Here is a 22,695-nt window from a genome sequence, read left to right as displayed (position 1 = left end):
CACTGAATCATGGCCTAACTCTGAAAGAGAAAATAAAGCTTAACACCACCAATACACTTCCTCCCACAATACTGCCCATCCTATGCCGTACAAATTATTATTATTATTATTATTATTATTATTATTATTATTATTATTATTATTATTATTATTATTATTATTATTATTATTACTCTGTTGTATAGTATGCCAGAGAACGTTCACTATATTACTCAGTATACTACTCCTAGTGCAGTTTACGCAACGTTTCATTTCCCCAAATATGAAGTATAACTTACAGAAAGTATTGGGCTATACTTTGAGAGTGATGCGGGCTGCATACAAACTTCAGAGAAAGGTTAGTTCTGGCATCCTGACCGTCTCAAATTCAATTTGTGTATTCCTGCTTGAACAGATAGCCTATATGTAAAGTACTGGGCTATGTTTTGAGAGTTTAATTAACAGGATCGCTGATAGACAATTGCTACTTCAACCATACTGTCCGCATCAAATAACTAAAACAATTGAGTGGAAGATATGAAAATATTCCCAACTTTGGTTATGCTTTAATTTTCAATGGACGAAATATACAAAGAAGTAGTTCTCCTGCACAAAGGTTCACTGAATGCATTTAAGAAGAAATAATTTTAAAATTTTTATATATTCATTTTTTATCTCATCGATATTACTGAAAATGGCCTTTCATAAAAATATAACGTAATAAAAACATTAATGTATTACATAATATGTTGTAGATGCATTTATCCAGTACAGTTTATATTCAAAAAGAAATAATTATTCAAACCATCAATGAAGTTATATTTTGAAGATTTGTGACGGTGTCGTGTATACTTCCTGGGGTAGCTCAGTCCGTAGAGCATTCGTGCGCTAGGCGAAGGGTCCTGGGATCGATACCAGGCCTCTGAACAACTATTCCCTGAAAATTATTCAAGCCTCCTTCACAGGGAGCTTCTACCTGAAAGCCAGATTTGCAGAAGTTATATTTTGTCCCTCTGTAAGCATTGACACTCTGAAGTTTAAGATCGTCCAACATTTATTAACTTTTAAAGTTACTTTTGTTTAAGCGTTTGGAACAGTTGTATGTACATGTAAGGGCAATATATTCGTTATTTTCAGCCTTTTTTCCGTAATAAAAGTCCGTCTTTCATTAATAACGAAACTGAATATACCAAAATTTTCTTTTTCTCTGCATAAGAACTCCTTATCTTGCGACAAATTAACATTAACTATTCAAACAAGAAGATGCCTCTGAATAATATATCACCGTATGAAATCAAAACGAGTAAAAATCTAACTCTGGCTCACTGTCTTTGTATGCCAAGGCAGATTGATTTCTAAGAAAGATTTTAATTCCTAGGTATTTGTATGTCAGTATTTAATACTCGTCTAGCTATAAAATGGTCATCATATTTTTTAACTCTTCGCATAAAAGAAGGAAATAACAATATGCAAGAAAAGAAGAAGTGTACACGTTCGCATCTTTTATTGTATCGGTATTTGAACGCACTCGCAGCTTGGCTATTGTCGTGGCGACGTCATCAACAATGCTCAACAGACAGGACGTGGGGGTCGTTTCCCTGGAAACACTTGGGATTGCGATTTCGAACTATCAAAATGTCGAAAATATTCCGATCCCTCAAGCTCCAATCTCTCAAGAATGCGTTCTGGGGAGGACCTGCGGTTGTGCAAGCACCATCGCGGATTTCGTGGGGAATGCCAGATTTGGTAAGAACCGTGGGTATCGTTGGGACTGTGGGGTTGGGGGGCTATTACTTATGGAACCGTCTACCGGAGAGAAGTGATGCCTCCACGTCCCCTGATCGTGTTCCTCCGCCGTCTCCGCCTTCACAGTCACCACACGCACACTCCCGTTATTGCACACATTTTCCATACTTTTACGCACCCCCCTGCACACCAACACGCCCACCACCAGTGACACTACAGTCACCCCCCTCATCCCCACCTCCATCTTCACCCACACCACCGCCACCCCCGCCGCCCCGCCCTATTCTCAAAAAGGGTACACGAGAAGAACAGGGCGCCGACCGTCCGCGCAAGAGGGTGACGATTGTGCTTCCTCCCGAGGTTCATGAGATACCTCGGGAGGTAGACAAGCCGTCACCCTCTATGCGGGCGGCAATGGCAGACAGACCGTCCACCCCACAACGTACAGACAGAATTCCTCCCTGGTCAAGTCGTCAAAGGCAGCAGGAAGCGAGGCGCTCCTCCCCGAGGGAGAGCGCCCCGCAGCCTGCTACAAAGCCCAGTACGGGCAGAGTCGCCAGCCAGCAGACTCCGGGGGGCTCTCGCTCGCAGCCTGCTGGCGCGTCCAGTACGGGCAGACGCGACTTCAACCAAGGCATGACAGAGGAGCAACACGAGGCTTTGTACAGAAGATATTTGGCATCTAATCCTACCAAGGAGCAATTAGAATTCTATGAAAAGGTCCTTAGAAATTACGGGACGGAGCGTAGACACAGGGACGGAGGGGATTAGGGCAAAACTTGCACGGCCGCGGTCCTCGTAGGGCTCGTCGCCAAGACAATTAAGGTAAGTCGAGAATCTGCTTCATTACTATTATCATTATTCTTAGTGTTCTAGTGTGTAGGATAGGTTAGGTTATTGTAGTTATAGTTTTTGATATTTATAGTATACAATCAGTGCATTATATCATCATTCATATTTATACAGCAAAAATTAAATTCTTGTTCTAATCATATTTTAGTAAATCTCTTTCGCCATTTTATACAAAATTTCTAGTAATTTCTGGTTCACATTCTGGCATTATATTACAACCTTCATCTCATTCATACGCTAAATAAACATCGCAGTTTGTAAAGGGTCATACAGGTAAGGTCACTTACCACCTGCATTTAGGTATTATGATTAAGAAAAGTGATGCAGTCTCATAATACGAGTAAGAATACAAAATAAATACTTCCTCAGTAAATCGACGAAAGAATAATCACAAGGAAAGTACTTGTGTCAAATTTCTGACAGTGCTGCACATACTTTGAGGTCACAGACTCATCGTGGAAATTGCAGATAGCACTTCAAAAATAGCATTAAACTATGAAGCGATTAAAACAACGCTACTATAAACATGCTATCACTAATAGCCAATTACTCACATACAGCGTAATCAGTATTAAGAAAACAAGTCTTAGACTATGCATCGACTTACTGAGTCAAAGATTGGAAAGGAGAAAAGCCAAATAACGCCACAGGTTCTAATATCGCCTTCATATTGCAAGAACTGAGCAACTCACTGCAGTGGAAGAACCAAATCATAGATCATTCCAATGCAACACCATCAAAAACAGGCGAACATGTCTCACAGTTGGCCAGCTATTAATGGCCGAAGAAAACAAATCATGACTACGGTAGGGCCTACTTCAGAATCCAGCTGTAAGTGATTCACGAGTCGTAACCAGCAAATATGCAAACACGTACCAATTACGCATGTCACGTGGCAAGGCCCTTCATTGTATTAAACAGATCACATGATCAGTACAGCCTTTTCTAAAATTAATTTGCTATAGAACAATTTAATTCACTGCTCAAATGATGCATTAAATAAACAAACCGAAGTTACGTTGGAAGAAGGTACTTCCAAATATACGAGTATTTACGCATGTTGAATGACAAAATGAATTCCTCAGTGAAAAGTTACAACTGAACAAAGTAGTCAGTAAACGCAATTCCATTACAGGCCAAATCGGCCCAGAGGGTCGCGGGACGTTAAGGCTCCAGCTATACAATCGGCATTAATGCCAGTAGGGATATCAGCCCTACGTGCAAGCCGTCCTTATCCTCAAGGAAATGTCCCTGGTACTCATTCATTTCTGATAGGGGATGAATAAAATGCAGGTGAATAGTGCGGCTGGAAGGGTTAGAGAAAATCCACGGCAACATAGCGAACTTCCGGCTTTAGCTGCCATTCGTCCTCGAACACATAGCCTCTACGTTAGGTGTAAAGCTGAGACATCTAGGACGTTTGTCGTTAAGTTACGTGCACTCAAACTATAGCATAGCAAGTACAGAGAGCAGGGAAGGTCAGTGTACAGACTCTGTACGCTAAACAATAGAGAATAAGGTGTACACTCACATGACGAATAAACTGGAGCTCAGGTCACGTCGTCAATACTGGATTGTGGAGTCTGTTGCAGTAAACACTACCTACGTTTTGATTACGTCTACAATCCTTTTATAATGTGTAGCAATATAGACTGCAGTATCCAGCTATGTCCATCTCATTACAATGGGTTACGGCGGTAGAGGGATTCCAGGAACCATTTCTCTGAATTTCGTAACCCGACTTGGTGCCTTAAAAATATTTATTTGACATTCGATATGAAACTGTTCACATCACTGTAGCAGGAGGAAACTTCTTTGGCTATTCGATGTAGCCCATGGGCTAGGATGACTTTCGGCTAAAGTAGCTGAAGTTCCTTATCTACTTTTAACATGTAGCATTCGTGATGAAAATAACTACATTATCATTTTTTTTATTTCGTCTGGCCTTAAGACGGTCATAGGCATTTGAAAAACTTTGATTCTATTTAAATGATTCAATTCCTCACGAATTTCAGAGGTTAATAAAGTTTTATTGGGTTTGTCTGGTGAAAGAATGCCCGTAACGACATTGCAACAAATCTTGCAGCGGCGTCTGTGCTTCCATAGATGGAAACCTGTATTTTAGTATCTCCTACACTTAGTCGTATGCGAGATATAACATCATCATAGGATTTCGGTATATAGTAGATTATTTAAGTAAAGTTGATTGACTATGGAGTTCCCTTTTCACGTATTTTCGCATAAAGTTTTAAAGTGTGTATTTTCAACGTTATTTAGGCTATTGGTATATTGACACATACCATCATTTTCATAAAACATGAAAAATCTCTGTTTCCGTGGTACACATTGAATTGTAACTTACACGCGATTCTTATCCCCCTTCCTCAGTTAAACTGTCATCTGTGCTTTATGTTGTTTCGTATTACAATGTTGTGTTACGAATTTACGTTTCGTACCTTTAATTTCTGTGCTACATAAATTTCATATTATGATAGTCACCCCACTTACTGCGAAATTTTATGTGCCTAATTTCTCCATCACCTTGTTTACTATTGATATATTTGATGATTCAGCCATTATGAATATTATACATTACGTAAGATAGGTAATGTAGATAACTCTGGAGGTCTGTCCACTACACAACGTAAATGTGTTCTGTTGCCCGAGTCGCATGCCTGTACGCAACCACCCCCCCCCACCCTTCATACTATTTAGCTTCGACAAACATCGCGATATAGTTAACTTGATATCGTCCTGCAGCCCTACATGGCTCAGCTTTAGTTAGGTGGCACAAATTGGTACCGGAGAATATGATAAAATCCAATGTAGTTAAGCTGTGTAGGAACAGGCTCTTAAAATTAGAATGTTCAGTATCACCCCCATCTACAGGACGATACGAAGTTCATAGAGACAACGAGATCAGCTTACACTTGGGTGAAACCGACGGAGTTCAGGATCATCATGATGATGTGCACTCTTTCATTGGACACAATAAAGCGGATTCAAATGAATAAAGAGGCATTGATTTAATAATAATTTTTACTCTTCAGATATTGAATTTGACACGGCGTATCCGAGCTGGCAGTTAAAATATGCTTCCGATGACATCTACTGATTGACGACCATTTTGGGCATAGACGATAATTTCAGGGCAGTATATCTCGCGATTCCGATGCGGTAGCACGCTGATCTTTGTACCAAACGAAAGATCTCGTCTAGATCTGTCCACTTAAGGGAGAAGTATTCACATAAAATCCTGATTATTTTTTAATTAAGATACAATTTTGAAGGTATTCTACAAGTCTGAGTTATGGAATACTGAAATTATATACAGTTTTGTTCTCACGTACACATTTCTATTGCTATCCGATTTTACTGGACTGGAATAATCTTTTCACTGTTTCGTTTACAACAGTCGTGCTGGAGAATACGTGTAGTAAAAGATGCCCGGAAAAGAAAAAAAATAATAATAATACAAGAATTGATTTTAATCAGACTTAGTTCCATATTCCTTCCCACCGCAATGCCTTAAGCTGTGATCTCACACTGTCTGAAAAACCTGATCAAGAAGTGAGTGTTATAGTACCTTAAATAGTGGTTCATATTCCTCAGAAAAGTGAGTGGAAACAGAGATATGCGTTCAAAATATTCACCAAGACGCTAAAGTCGAAGTATGTTAACATTATCATGTTATTTAATCACTACTGTGAAAACACAAGCACACAAACAAGGCTTAAATGTTAGCTTTTCAACCTCACTTCATACGATCAGGCATATGCTCAATACAGAGGGCGATATTAAGAACCGCAGCTCTAGCTGCAAGTCTAGTCAATGACCGTTATAAATAAAATACTTGAGTGGAGACCTTCCTGTTTTACGAGCCTAGTAAAATTATTTTTGACAGGCTTTTCCACTATTCAGTGGTTTCCCTCTTAATGCTCTTTCCTCTCAATGGAGGAGAGTACAATCAACCAGTTGTGATGTTTCTCCGAGAGACAGCAGACCTGTCGCGATTAACCGACGAAATTAAATGAAAAATACTGACTCAGTCGCCAGCTCAAAGATATTTAATCCATCGATTAACACTGTGGCATGAGTCCAAAGTACCAAAACAGTGACATTGTGCGGGTGTGTATGTGTGGACAAGCAGAAATTGGTCGCAAGTAGTGAACTCTGGGAGCCACAAGTAGCTCCACTTAACGTCGAACATGTTATGTACAATGTATGTACAGTGGTTGGTTGTACAAGTTGCGACCATTATACAGCAAGTCTAGAATGACTGCTATCGTCTACGTCAATATGGAGTCACAAGTAGCTCCACTTAACGTCGAACATGTTATGTACAATGTATGTACAGTGGTTGGTTGTACAAGTTGCGACCATTATACAGCAAGTCTAGAATGACTGCTATCGTCTACGTCAATATGGAGTCACAAGTAGCTCCACTTAACATCGAACATGTTATGTACAATGTATGTACAGTGGTTGGCTGCACAAGTTGCGACCATTATACAGCAAGTCTAGAATGACTGCTATCGTCTACGTCAATATGGAGCCACAAGTAGCTTCACTTAACGTCGAACATGTTATGTACAATGTATGTACAGTGGTTGGTTGTACAAGTTGCGACCATTATACAGCAAGTCTAGAATGACTGCTATCGTCTACGTCAATATGGAGCCACAAGTAGCTCCACTTAACGTCGAACATGTTATGTACAATGTATGTACAGTGGTTGGCTGCACAAGTTGCGACCATTATACAGCAAGTCTAGAATGACTGCTATCGTCTACGTCAATATGGAGCCACAAGTAGCTCCACTTAACGTCCAACATGTTATGCACAAACTATGTACTGTATTTGTTTGCACAAGTTGCGACCATTATGCAGCAAGTCTAGGCTCATTTCGTCAGAATTATCACCTTAATCTTACTCCGACGCCATATAATCATAGCAGTTGATAAAACGTCGTAACACAAGTCATTCAAAAACCCTACGCCCACAAGTGTGATGTGCTCAAAGACACCATACAGCCCGCACATGTCAAAGGCTCCCTCAAGATAACACCGCACGGTCATAGTTGGCGTTATTTGGCGACTCGTGTTATGGGACTTAGTTTTATGAAGTAGCTTACACTTAGTTAGTTGACTGCGAACAATTTGTCTGAACATAAAGTTTCTTTCTTTTCATGGTACCCCGGCGCGGCGGGAGGAACATCGAGCGCACCTCCCACCTGCAGGATCGCCGTGGAGGATGGAGGTAACACTCCTCATGGGGATTAAGGGGGGGTGGGTACAGGGGCGGGTAGGGGTGGGTTGGGGTAGGATGGGGTGGATGGCGTAGTAAGGGTTTGGGTTGTGTGAGTTTGGGGAGAATATCGCATTCGTTTTGCGAACAGTGCAAATTTTAATTTATTTTACATTGCCGGAGTTCAGTGAATGTGCTTTCCTAAATTCATTTATAAGGCCCAGAAAGTAACAGAACATTTTATTGACTCCCAATAGGGGTATGGGTTTCGTAACCCGAATGAAAAGTCCAACTGACTTAACACACTTCACAGTTTCGAATGGAAGCGCAGAACTCCGGCAGCAACACAGAATAAAAGAGGATTTCTGTCTCAATTATTTAAAGGGATGTAAACTAAAAATCTTGATCTCACAACAGAGTGAAAATTACGAAATTAAATCGTAATGTAACAAATTCAAATCAGTTGTGAAGTCATACATAAATTTACAGAAGAACATAGCACAGCATAATTTACCAAATAACCCTGATAGCAGAAATGAAAGATGCATTTACCGGTATTTATACTGTCATCGTAAACTATTATGAGTATTAAATATATAAACATATGTAGCACAGAGAATATTATATAGTGCAAAGTGTGCACAAAAGAGCTAGAAAGTCCACATCGGACCTGAATAATAAGGGCCAGCAGGACAATTGACTAAAAAGTGACAGAGTTGAATTCCCTCTGGGATAAGGAGAGACATCAACTGTCACAAATTGTATAAGAACTGCTAACCGTCCAGCCTCGTTTCGGATGAGTCTCCCCGGGGACTCTATATAGGCATATGCAGAATAAGGTGATAAAGTATGCCTCAATCTCGACCGACATAACACAGAAATCATGGAGCCCTACCTCTATGCTTTCTGTGAACACTGCTTTTATTACTAGAATCACCAAACGTATGAGAAATAAAGATTATTAAAATGATATGGATATCAACATCTCTAGGATTATAAAAGTAATAAAAACGAATGTACATATATATCGAAAATTTATATTTGCAAGCATTAGTGTAAAAAATAAACTGGCAGAACTATCAAAATTCCAAAATAACAGTGATTGCAGAAATGTGACAATCACCTATCCTAAGTTTACATTCAGACCATATTAATTATGCTAAATAAAGAATATCTAATACATAAAATATTACACAGTGCAAACTGCACACTACAGAGTCCAAATCGGACCTGACTAACGGCAGTTGGTAGGCCAACTGACTGGAAGGTGGCTGAGTTCAATTCCCTCCGAGATAAGAAGAGGAACTATCAGTGCCACAAAATGCAGTATGGCTGTTATCCGTCGAGGCTTGTTTCAGGGGTTAACGAGTTACCCAACAACTGAATAACCAGAACAAGATGATCAATTATAATTCCATCTTCCTTTGACCGGTACACAAAGCATAGAGCCCTACTTCCTCTGTGCTTTCTGTAAAAAAGTACTTTTGGCCCTAAATGGTCACCAGAAGTAGGATAAGGAAATCTAAAACAAATAATACAAGCCATTGAGCAACTATATTACAAAATTAGATTTCCTTACGTTGATGTTAATAATAAATCGGTATCAAAATTCCAAAATAACAGTGATTGCAAGAATGTGGCATCACTTATCTTATATTTATCCTGAATTTTATCGCAAACAATCATATTCATAATATAAAGGTTATTTAGCAGATAAAAATGAAACTGTACACAATGAAGCTAGTAAGTACAAATTGTAGTTGACTAATATCAGTTGGTAGGGCAACTGACTGCAATGTGCCTGAGTTCAGTTCCCTCCGAGATCAGGAGGGAAACGAACTATACCAAAAAAATACCTACGAATCTGCCATGTGCCGTCCACTTTCATTCCAATGATTACCTGACTTCTCTATCCAGGAACTGAATAAGCGGAGCGAGATGATACAAGTATTGGTCAATCTTGCTCCGCACGGTACAGAGAGCATGGAGCCCTACCTCTATGCTTTCTATAGAACAGAGTCACCAAAAGTAAAAATAAAAGAGAACTAAAAATGGAAAAGTACCTCAAAACCATGAATAATTCCCATGTATTTACGAAAACAAAATACATGGGCATTAGTGGACTGTTAGAGTGGCATAAAATTCAAAAACAAAATATGTAACCTTTTGCTAAACAATTTCTATACAAACGAAATCAATTCATAAGACCACTGTTAAAAAAAAGGAATTGTTCAGAATAACTGAACTAAAATAACACTCGCCACCACTTGAAAAAAAATCATAGCCATTTAAAAAAATCGTAACGCCATGTGAAAAAAAATTCCATCTCAGAAAAAATCATCTGAAAAGAACACCATCTAAAAAAAATCATTTCCAATTCCAAAAATCACATCATCATCATTTGAAAAAGAAAAAAATCATCTTCATGAAAGCTGTCATCACTTATCACGCGAAAAAAAAATCGTCCATCCTCCAATGGGAAAAAGATCTTCAATAAAAAAGTCAAACTCTTTAAAAAAAAACATCATCTCAATATCTGCTATCAATGAGCAATCTTCATTACATCTTTTCTGAAAAATGAAAGCCAATATATTCTTGAAACAAATCTTACTTCTATTACAACAAAGAACACCAACCCAACATGTCATTTCTTCTCATATGACAAGCAAACATCCTTCCAAATAAATAAAAAAAATAGGTAATGAAGAGTTTACAGCTAATAACATCCAGGAAACATTAATCAATTTTCCATTAGTAAAAATATTCCTCTCTAATTAAAAAAAAACTGCATCATCTATACAGAAGAGATTCAGATAAACCAAAACATTGCGTTCAATAACAAATTCAATGAAAGAAAATGAAAACCAAGAAGAAACCACTTCATCTTTTGTCATCAATAAAAACAACATTACTGTTTACAAAGAAGTAATGCAACTGTGAAAACACATCTAAAACCAAGAAAATTGTACGCTTCTAACCAGAAATCACAACGATACATTTCACCAAGAAGAAATGAAACAAGAAGCATTCAATCAACAATGAAGAAAAAAGAATTTCTAAAACTGGAAGTTACTGAAACAAATAAAATAAAGTAGAAGATGAAATACCTCTACATTGTATCCACCGAAAAAGAAATAAAATTCTTATAAACATTACGAAACAAGACTTCAGCAGTCATCAGTAACCTACGATTGCAGCCATAATCAACTTATAAAATGGCAGCGAGGTGCTGAATCATCAGACTCCAGCGATAGTCAACTTCTTCGACTGCAGCGAGGTGTTGAGTTATCTGACTCCAGCGATAGTCAACTTCTGCGACTGCAGCGAGGTTCTGAGTCATCTGACTCCAGCGATAGTCAACTTCTTCGACTGCAGCGAGGTGTTGAGTTATCTGACTCCAGCGATAGTCAACTTCTGCGACTGCAGCGAGGTGCTGAGTCATCTGACTCCAGCGATAGTCAACTTCGACTGCAGCGAGGTGTTGAGTTATCTGACTCCAGCGAGTCAACTTCTGCGACTGCAGCGACGTGCTGAGTCATCTGACTCCAGCGATAGTCAACTTCTTTGACTGCAGCGAGGTGCTGAGTCATCTGACTCCAGCGATAGTCAACTTCTGCGACTCCAGTGAGATGCTGAGTCATCTGACTCCAGCGATAGTCAACTTACACAACTGCAGTGAGGTGGTGAGTTATTAGATTTCAGCCATAGTCAATTTCTTTCGACTACAACGAGGTGTTGAATCACAAAAAAAAATTTACACATCTTGATTACACAACTTTTAACACTGTATCACTTCGGAATGTGTATTATATGAATTTCTTGTGTTAAATTCTATCGTATCTGGTTTAATGTTTCGACCTATTATGGGCCATCCTCAGAACTGGTCGTTGTTGTTCTTGGCTCCCTCACAGGAAACAGAACGAGGCGCCAAGACCAACAACGACCAGTTCTGAGGATGACCCATAATAGGTCGAAACATGTACGATAGAATTTAACATAAGAAAGTCATATAATACATCTTCCGACAAAATTTTTGCCATAGGTAACTTCTACCACTGCAGCGAGGTGCTGAGTTATCAGACATCAGACATTAACAACATCTGGAGACGGGAGCCAGACAACAGCCAGAATCTACGTCCATTGTTCTTGTTTCTCAAATATGCAAAAATTAACTAATTGATTGTTTTATATTCCGACCATGAGTTGTTTTGTCAATTCCATTTGGATGTCAGTATAATAAATATTGATACTACAACTTTTGTTTTTATTCTTTGTACTTCCAACATTACTATTACATTTATTTCAATCAATAGGAGAAAAGTGTTAAGAAATATTTGCTATCCATTAGTATTTTTGATGCTTAATCAATTTTTACAGCTAGCTCTGTCTGGGACCTGTAGGATGTATATAATGGAGGAAAAAAATTTTGAATATTTCCAAAATTTTACTTCTGTAAGCTGTACCCAACTCCTTAACTGCTCTATAATTGTGTTCTGTGAGAAATATAGATATATGACTCAATGGACAATATTGCAAATGTTTGAAGATATTGAAATTGAATCTCTATACAGTAATTGAGCCAGTAATTTTACTCCCTAGGTTCTTTTAAAAATCTTGAAGAGTTAATATTTTTCCAGGTATGTCAGCAGAATATTTTGATATAAATTATTTTAATGTACTGAAGTACATATGATATTTCCATGCAGATATTCTGCGTCATCATACGGTGAAAGAGTAATGGAACGGAGAAAAATTTTCTCCGGCACCGGGATTTGAACCCGGGTTTTCAGCTCTACGTGCTGATGCTTTATCCACTAAGCCACACCGGATACCCATCGCAGTGTCGGACAGAATCGTCTCAGTTTAAGTTCCAACCGGGTTCAAATCCCGGTGCCGGAGAGAATTTTTCTCTGTTCCATTACTCTTTCATCATATGATGACGCAGAATATCTGCATGGAAATATCATATGTACTTCGGTACATTAAAATAATTTATGATATGCGTAAATCACTTTGTGATTTAAGACGGCGCTTATTCTGTCGGATCCCGGCCAACTAGTCACTCATAATGAGTGCATCTCAGCACATGTGTGGACTTCAGTCCTACGCTCATAGACATCTATGACGTAGTGCAGAGGGCGGCCACTAGAGGGAACCCAAGAGTTGGAACTTAAACCGAGTAGATTCTGTCCAACACCGAGATGGGTATCCGGTGTGGCTTAGTGGATAAAGCATCAGCACATAGAGCTGAAAACCCAGGTTCAAATCCTGGTGCCAGAGAGAAATTTTCTCCGTTCCATTACTCTTTCACCGTAGAATATTTTGAGTTTTTTCTATCAAAATGTGTAAATATCCAATGTTCTGTGACAAATGTGGTCCCGGTGTTTGATGGTAATGTCATAGCTAGAGTTTTAATGTATGGATGTATTTATTAACACTACAATTGCAGCCGTGCGTTAGCCCTTTTCTATTGAAACGATTTGGTTTTGTCTGTACGGATCCCAACCTACTGCTCCATTTTCCATAATTGGGCAAACAAGAGTTTTGTACGCTAATTCTTTTCACCTTCAGTTAGATTTCTTAAGAATACCCATAGACAAATATAGTGCTTTCCAGCCTTTCCTTGTGATATTAGAGACTTGTTCCTCCCAACAGATAATTAAAACATCCTGCTCGCAACTGCTGAAGTTATATCAGCATGGCCGGTGTGCCGGAATTTTGTCCCGCAGGAGTTCTTTTACATGGCAGTAAATCTACTGACATGAGCCTCTCGCTTTTAAGCACACTTAAATGCCATCGATCGGGTCGGGATCGAACACGCAATCTCCAGCACAGAAAGCCAGCGCTATACCAAGTAAGCTACCCGAGCCAACGATGTAATTCTTGCTTTGAGCTACAACATACAGTACTTCAAATCTGATACTAAATTCTTCAAAAAGAATTGGATCAATATTATCGTTTTTAAATAAATTATACATTCTCATCAAAGATTTCAGAGTATGGGAGAACTATACATGCATGTAGTGTCATTAAAATATTTTCAGTACTTTTTGAGTGATTATATACACAATGAATGAACAAAATACACCACAAACCATTCTGACACATGTCCAAACTTCCCCCAACCACACCAACAGCACTTTTTTAAAATGACTGGAACTAAATCATGTAGTGTAAGTGCACCCATCTCTAGACTAGGTAAGTCACTAATATGAAACATAGATTTTTCGGGAAGAGTCAAGAGTTTGATAAGAGTAGTGCTTATTTATAGTACTACCTCTCAAAACAGTATCCCTGAAGCTAACAATTTCCAGGAAACACTTGTAATATTCTCCAAAGGAAATACAAATAATTTCTCTGCAGATAGTCTCACATGATGCTAAGTTTCAGATTGTATTTGTCTATTTTGAAAATAATGAAATGTTCCTCTTATTTTTTCAATTACTTTATTATTTAAAATGCATCGAAAACATTGTATCACTTGTGGGAAAAACAGAGTTTGACATTACTTCATATTGGTTTACGTCTCTTTACAACAAAATCAGAATTCAATAAAACACGTTCCTCTTTATAATATCCAATGAGGTATATTACGGCAAAGGCAAGTGGAAACCAGATGAGATGAACTGTTGTGGTGATATAGTTATGTACCAGTTTAGTCAGTCTGTATGTCCAGTCAGCAATGAATCACATGGGTAAAGAGTTATTCACAAATAAGCAGTTCATGTAATTTATTATGTAGTCATATTTATACATCAACAGAACCAAGATCTGAAAATTCCAGAAATCTAGTATAAAAAAAATTAATTGCGAGTTCTTGCACGTCAGCTGTTCCAGAATTGCTAAGCAATAACAACAAAATGAAGCAGGCAGTGAACAATGGACAGTCGATAACGTAAATGCAACAAAATTTAATATATCCATTAAAAATCCATATTTATTGTGAATTAAAATACAATATTACATAAACTGTGGAGCTCTTTAATAGAAACTAATTACATTTCTTTGTACAAAACTTGTGATAAGCAGTTAAATGGGGTATAAAGGTAATAATATTATTCACAAACAAACTCAAGTTTTCATATGGAAAGAAAAAAATATAATTTAAATATATTTCAGAGAAACATCTAAAAGTTACAGAAATCTCACATTAAAAAAAAAAAGAAAAAAAGAATAGAGTTTCTGCAAATCAGTCAACTGTTCCAGAATTGCTAAGCAATAACAAAATAAAACAGGCAGTGAACAATGGACAGTCAAAAACATAAATACAACTGAATTCAATATATCCCTTAAAAACCCACATTTATTGTGAATTAAAATATAATTTGACACAAACTGTGTTGTAAAAATCTTCAACAAGCATATGTATCACTTTAATAAGTAATGAATTTATTAATTAGTTGTACTTTTTTGTACTAAACTTATGATGAGACAATGGAGTGTACAACTGATATGTTTATTCACAAAAAAAGCTCAAGTTTTCATATGAAAAGAAACAGAAAAAGTTTAAATATATTTTGAAAAAGGAAGAGATTGAGCAATGGTGTGTAATGAATGTAGTAATATTTGTATATGAAGAGAAACGAGATCTGAAAGGTAACAGAAACCTCATATAAAAACAAATGAATAGCACGTCAGTCAGCTGTTCCAGAATTGCTAAGCAATAACAACAAAATGAAGTAGGTAGTGAACAATGGACAGTCGATATCGAAAATACAACAAAATTCTTTAATATATCCATTAAAAATTCACATTTATTATGAATTCAAATATAATCTGACATAAATGTCGAGCATGTGGATCACTTAATGGGAATTAGTTAGTCGTTTCTTTGTACTAAACTTATAATAAGCACGTTAATCAATGGAGTGTGAAGCTGATATGATTATTCACAAACTCGTCAAATTTTCATATGAAAAGAAACAAAAAGAATTTAAATGTTACAGCATGCTCCCAATTATTCGTGTGGGAATTACTTGTTTTGCAGATTAACCATGCATGATTTTAGCTAAATAATTAATTAAAAAAAACAATAAAAAAAATTTAGTCTTACTTCCTGATCTACTTCTGGACACATTTACGTCTTTAAAGGAAAGAATGACAATATGTGTTGTGGAAGTGCTTCGGAGGGGACCACAAACTGAATTCACTTCTAATTGGAAACATGATCCTTGCAAATACCTACAGTAAAAGCAGGATTTTTTAAATTATCTTTGCTTCCAGATTATCTGTTCCTAGGTCATCAGCCCAGCAAAGAAATTTAAATTTAAATTATGGTTATTTACCGACGCTAGCAACTGCAGAGGTTATATCAGCGTCACCGGTGTGTCAGAATTTTGTCTCGCAGGAGTTCTTTTACATGCCAGTAAATCTACTGACATGAGCCTGTCGCATTTAAACACACTTAAATGCCATCGACCTGGGTCAGGATCGAACCTGCAATCTCGAGCATAGAAGGCCAGCGCTATACTAATTATGCTACTGAGGCCGACCCCAGCAAAGAAAAGCAAAAGAATCTGAAAAATACTGATGAAACTTCGAAATCTTAATATGTTAATAAGAAAATGTTACACAACATGGACATGTATTACTGGAAGACAGCATCTATGATGAATGATATGAACTAATGACCACAATAAAAAATCACTGCGTAAAGACTCTTAACATAAACCTGGATTAACAAGAAATGTCCCTTCTATTAGATAGTGAAAAATAGTTTCATCATGTTTCTAGGTGAATTATTAAAATATTTCATAATTCCTTTTAACAAAATATAAATACACATTTTTCTATAATGACGTCCGCCATGTTGTTTATACTCTCTGAATTGTGCCTGGTGCTTGAGTTGTCTTTATACCTGACTGTACAAACTCTGTGCGTAAACAGCTAAACTGGCATCCACTCACCTTCACAGTGGAGAAATAATGAATGAGGAACACTCAGTTTTTGTCCTTTACTATAAAATCTACAATGAAAGACCGTATTTTACAACATGTAAGACGCATTTATTGCAGTGGCGGCTATTCAAGTGAAGTCTGTGAGGGCCACCTTCACCCCTTTTTTTGTGCTTTAATAAAATAAATATATTTTATCAATAAATTAAAATAAAATGCATTCCTTACTAAACCGTATGTTGCTCTACTTTTTAATCTGTCTTGCTTGGCTTAATCTGCCCAGTTAACCTCTTTCTGGGGTACTTCAGAAGAACTCCTCACCAGACAGGTCACGTGGCCAGCAGATCAGGCAGTGACAGATTTAAATGCTGAAGGTTCGGAGGAGACTTTCCTTTTCGCCTTCAGTAAACAAAGCTGGTTGCCATGACGATGACTTGTTTACTGTGAACTGCCGACCCTTTCCAAGATGCTGTTATGAAGATCTGGTGAAGAGCCATTCACCTGTTTTCTCTGTTCTCGGAAAACACTGTGATCGTAAAGGGCCTTGGGCCTTATACTTGTTGGATGATGATTATTGCTGAACTAAAATTTATGTATTCCCCAACTTGGGAGTTGCCATATGACAATAATGGATTTTATTTATTTATTTATTTTATTGGGTTATTTTACGATGCTGTGTCAACATCTAGGTTATTTAGCGTCTGAATGAAATGAAGGTGATGATGCCGGTGAAATGATTCCGGGGTCCAGCACCGAAAGTTACCCAGCATTTGCTCATATTGGATTGAGGGAAAACCCCGGAAAAAACCTCAACCAAGTAACTTGCCCCAACCGGGATCCGAACCCGGGACGCCTGGTTTCGTGGCCAGACGCGCTGACCGTTACTCCACAAGTGTGGACTACAATAATGGAAATAAGATTACAATCGAATAAAACATGATAACAAATCAGGAATTTTAGAATATAGTGATCAATATAAAATTTAATGTGCTAAAAGAATGAAGAAAATGGTACTAGAAAAGTAACTCAGGATGTGGAATAAAGATGATGTCGTAGGATATAAACTGATAGCTTCAATGACTCAACATCCACATCTTTAATGATGGTGGTTTGTATTTGAAAGCATTTGGAGAAAGAAAGGAGAGGAGTGGTGATGGTTCCTCTTACACCAGTAAACAGACCAATAACTTCTATATCGCTAAGATGGTAGGCATTTTTGTAGTATGAAATGGTCAGCTGTTGTTAAATATTCAGCGCGAGTTTAAAATTCAAATAAAGCTGTTTCAAAACGGTAAAATGTTTCAAACCACTGTTGAAAATGGTTAAGAATTGGTAGAACGGAGAAAAATTCTCTCCAGCGCCGGGACTCGAACCCGGGTTTCCAGTTTTATGTGCTGGCACTAAGCCACATTGGATTCAAGTTCTGATGCTGGATGGAATCCTTCTCAGTTTAAGTTCTACCTACTGTGTTCCCATTTTTTGGCCTAATCTCATGTACCGTGTTGCAATATGTGTGACAGTAGATACAATGTCCAACCACAAGTACAGAGGTGCACTCATTACGAGTGACTGAATGGCCGGGGTCCAACGGAATATGGCGCCGTCTTGAATCACAAAGTGATTACGCTTTATCATATTACTATGATGTACCGAAGTACATGAGCCATTGTTCAGAGCAGACGTGGTGTAAGTCAAAAATGGGTAATGAAGGTTAAAATAAACATTCTGTAAAATACAGCGCAAAGTAGCAATTAATATTCAATTTATTTAAACTATTAGTAGTCAGTGGATACGAATTACAAATGGTAACAGAGCCTATTTTGCCAACGAAAGCTTTTATTTAAAAGCAAACTAATAACAAAAGAAGCCAAATTAAGATTATATTGGACTATAATAAGACCAGTTGTCACCTATGCCTGTGAAACTTGGGTATTGAAAGAATCAATCAAACAAAAATTGTTAATTTTTGAAAGGAGAATTTTAAGAAGAATCTTTGGACCTCCAAGGATAGAGATGGCAACTGGAGAATAAAACCTATCAAAGAACTAAATGAGTTCATATACAATCAAAATATAATAAACTTCATCAGAGCTATGAGGTTAAGTTGGTTTATTTTTTAAATAATTTATTGATCGATCAGCGCATTTAGCGCTACACAGATCATTTCTAAATAAAATATAAATACAATACATGACACTGAATTGAGGGCAGCCTAGATTGGGCTCCTCAATGAACAAAAATAATTGTTAATAAATAATTATTTACATAGGTTGGTGTGATGATAAATTTTGATTATAATATGACGTCCATTGGAAGTCGGGTCTTGATTCTGGTGGGAAATGTGGACTTCCTTCCGAGAGAGTAATGGACGGCGCCTGGAACATTTTCTAGGTTGTTATAGAACTTCTTAGCTTGTGAATGAATAAACTGTTTGATTGTGTCAATACCAGTTTCTCTGTGTAGTTGGCTGTTACGGACAAACCAAGGAGAATTGAGTGAAATTCGTAGGACTTCATTTTGAAATGACTGGATGTGTTTAATTTCAATTATTGCAGCTCCTCCCCAGACAGGACAGGCATAAAGCAGTAGAGGTCGTAATAGAGATGTGTAAAGTAGCATGCGATTTTGTAGCTTTAGAGATGATTTCTTGTTGAGGAGCGGATATAATTTAGCGAGTCTTGAGTAGGCCAATTTAAGTTTGTTGTTGATGTGATGTTTCCATGACAGACGGTGATCTAAGCGCACTCCAAGATATTTTACAGCTTCATCCTTTGGTTTCCACGGTAACACGTTGGTTGAAAGATTTATGCATGGAGGATTAGCAGGACGACACAAAGTAAATATCATTGCTTCGCATTGATTGTAGTTCAGTGCGATGCGCCAATTTTCAAGCCAAGGGCATATGATGTTCAAGGCTTCCTGAAGGTGATTTGAGGCTATGTTAATGTTGCGATGGGTTGCATAAATAGCTGTATCGTCTGCATACATAGCAATTAAGTTGGTTTGGCCATGTTAAAAGAATGGAAAACCAGAGGCTAGTGAAAGGTATATATAAATGGAAATCCCTGGGAACTAGAGCAGCGGGTAGACAGAAAAGCCGCTGGGAAGATGATATTGTGAATGATCTGAGGAAGCTAAGAATCAAGGATTGGATGATGGTCATACAGAATAGAAGTCCCTGGAAAAAAATTGTTGAGAAGACCAAGACATTCAATTTTGAAGTTGTAGTGCCTTGAGAAGAAGAAAGTAGTAGTCAATGGACAGCATGAAGGACATATTAATTGCTACTTTGCGCTGTATTTTACAGAATTTTTACTTTAAACCTCATTACCCAATTTTGACTTACACCACTTCTGCTCTGAATGGCTCATATGGCATTTCACTGCAGTAATTCTGTGTTTCCGTATGGTGAAGAATCAGTAGAATGGAGAAAAATTCTCTCCCACACTGGGATTCGAACCTGGGTTTGTAGCTTTACGTGCTGGTGCTTTATCCACTAAGCCACACCGGATTCAAGTCTCGATGCCAGATTGAATTCTTCTCATTTTTAAGTTCTACTTACTATGTTCCCCTTTGTGACCTACCCTTGTGTATCGTACCACAGAATTACTGCTCTGAAACTCCATTATATACTTTGGTACATCACAGTAACTGTTGAAAATGATTTCAACTTGCATCCTGTGGTTTACTTACTGGTTTTTAAGGAACCCGGAGGTTCATTGCCGCCCTCACATAAGCCCGCCATCGGTCCCTATCCTGAGCAAGATTAATCCAGTCTCTATCATCATATTCCACCTCCCTCAAATCCATTTTAATATTATCTTCCCATCTACGTCTCGGCCTCCCTAGGTCTTTTTCCCTCCAGCCTCCCAACTAACACACTATATGCATTTCTGAATTCACCCATACGTGCTACATGCCCTGCTCATCTCAAACGTCTGGATTTAATGTTCCTAATTATGTCAGGTGAAGAATACAATGCGTGCAGTTCTGTGTTGTGTAACTTTCTCCATTCTCCTGTAACTTCATCTCTCTTAGCCCCAAATATTTTCCTAAGCACCTTATTCTCAAACACCCTTAATCTCTGTTCCTCTCTCAAAGTGGGAGTCCAAGTTTCACAACCATACAGAACAACCGGTAATATAACTGTTTTATAAATTCTAACTTTCAGATTTTTTGACAGCAGACTGGATGATAAAAGCTTCTCAACCGAATAATAACAGGCATTTCCCATATTTATTCTGGGTTTAATTTCCTCCCGAGTGTCATTTATATTTGTTACTGTTGCTCCAAGATATTTGAATTTTTCTACCTCTTCAAAGGATAAATTTCCAATGTTTATATTACCTGGAAGATCTAGTAATATTAATTTCTGTCAGGAATCAACCCTGCTTGGTCTCACACTAGAATCCAATACGACGCATATTTGTTTTCTGTCGTTTAAATATTCCATACTAAGCTATGTTCCTTATATGTCGTAAAATACATTTTGAAGCAAAGCTTCACATCCGTCAAATATAAAATGAATGGTAACTGCAGTCCAAGAGTTGAGAAGTCAACTGCAAGCAAACAGCAGTTACGAACTGAAGGCAATGCAACCACAATGAGTAGCAGTGTTTCAAGATGGCTCCAATGCTTCACAGAAAATGGCTGCAACATCAAGGGCCAAGTGCTGCAGTCCTATGTCCTGCATGTTCACTATTACGGCAACCATCACGCCTGAAGGAATACAGATCTCTGCTGCACTGTCTGACAGAGGCCCTTCTGTGAGAGTTTTAGAAGATGACTCAGATGGGGTAACAGGCACCATCAACAAGACACTGGACGCACCAACTGCACCACCAGTGTGCCCCACTGCGAATCTCTGGGTATCTCCGCCTCCGTGCTCCTGAACGGCCGGCACCACAACCCAGCCCATGCCGTACCCGTCACTGCGTCCCCACTTCATTGTGGTTTTTGGCTGCACGGTCCACATTTCCCTCAACGTCTCGAATCGCAGGTAACCGGGTGGGTACAGTTTGTTGTCCTAGGAAAACAGACACAGGAAATCAAAATATCTAATATTCGCGTGGAGAATGAACGTGACTAACAGATAGGCGAGGATTCAACTCGGGACAGAGTATACAGGGTGATTCAGAAAAAGCGTGCAAAAATTGAACAGGAAATAGAGCATGCTCCACAGAACATTTTGATATAGAGAACTTGGATCTGCAAAATCAGATTAAGACAATAAGGACGAGCCATTTCAAAAGGAAAACAAGTGAAAATTTAAGGTCTTGAGATAACTGCATTTTTAAGGTTCATGTTGCTGTGAAAAATCCATTTGACAACACTCTAATTGGAACTTACAGTATAGAGGAAGAATCGTAAATAATGTCATTAATTTCAAGAGTTATTCTTTGAGATATTGCACGATCACCTTTACTTTTTAACTTTCCTCTAGAATATGCCATTAGGAAAGTCCAGAATAACAGAGAGGGTTTGGAATTGAACGGGTTACATCAGCTGCTTGTCTACGCGGATGACGTGAATATGTTAGGAGAAAATCCACAAACTATTAGAGAAGACACGAAAATTTTACTTGAAGCAAGTAAAGCGATAGGTTTGGAAGTAAATCTCGAAAAGACAAAGTATGTGATTATGTCTCGTGATCAGAGCGTAGTATGAAATGGAAACATAACAACTGGAAATTTATCCTTTGGAAAAGTGGAAAAATTCTAATACCTTGGAGCAACAGTAAAAAAAAAATATAAATGACACTTAGGAGGAAATTAAACGCAGAATAAATATAGGAAATGCCCGTTATTATTCGGTTGAGAAGCTTTTATCATCCAGTCTGCTGTTAAAAAATCTTAAAGTTAGAATTTATAAAACAGTTATATTACCGGTTGTTCTGTATGGTTGTGAAACTTGGACTCTGACTTTGAGAGAGGAACAGAGGTTAAGAGTGTTTGAGAATAAGGTACTTAGGAAAATA

At 37.9% G+C, this 22,695-nt stretch overlaps 2 protein-coding genes across 4 annotated transcripts in view; both read right to left on the bottom strand.

Moving 5' to 3' along the window:
• Window positions 1–22,695, bottom strand: part of LOC138713674 (26S proteasome non-ATPase regulatory subunit 10-like) — a 340,028-nt gene that overhangs the window by 103,578 nt on the left and 213,755 nt on the right. The gene's annotated exons all lie outside the window — the stretch shown is intronic.
• The window catches only part of LOC138713760 (serine beta-lactamase-like protein LACTB, mitochondrial), a 31,107-nt gene continuing 22,665 nt past the window's right edge, over window positions 14,254–22,695 (bottom strand). For all 3 annotated transcript variants that reach the window (XM_069846176.1, XM_069846167.1, XM_069846156.1), the window contains one exon: window positions 14,254–21,744. Coding sequence is in view for 2 of the 3 variants with exons in the window: in XM_069846167.1 (XP_069702268.1) it covers window positions 21,337–21,693 (357 nt within the window). In the remaining variant the exon portion in view is untranslated. The remainder of the gene's footprint in view (window positions 21,745–22,695) is intronic.

The sequence above is a fragment of the Periplaneta americana genome, chromosome 2 (assembly GCF_040183065.1).
Source record: "Periplaneta americana isolate PAMFEO1 chromosome 2, P.americana_PAMFEO1_priV1, whole genome shotgun sequence".
In the NCBI taxonomy this organism is placed as follows: Eukaryota; Metazoa; Arthropoda; class Insecta; order Blattodea; family Blattidae; genus Periplaneta; species Periplaneta americana.
The sequence above is the reverse complement of the archived record's forward strand: the minus strand, read 5'-3'. Positions and strand labels throughout refer to the sequence as shown.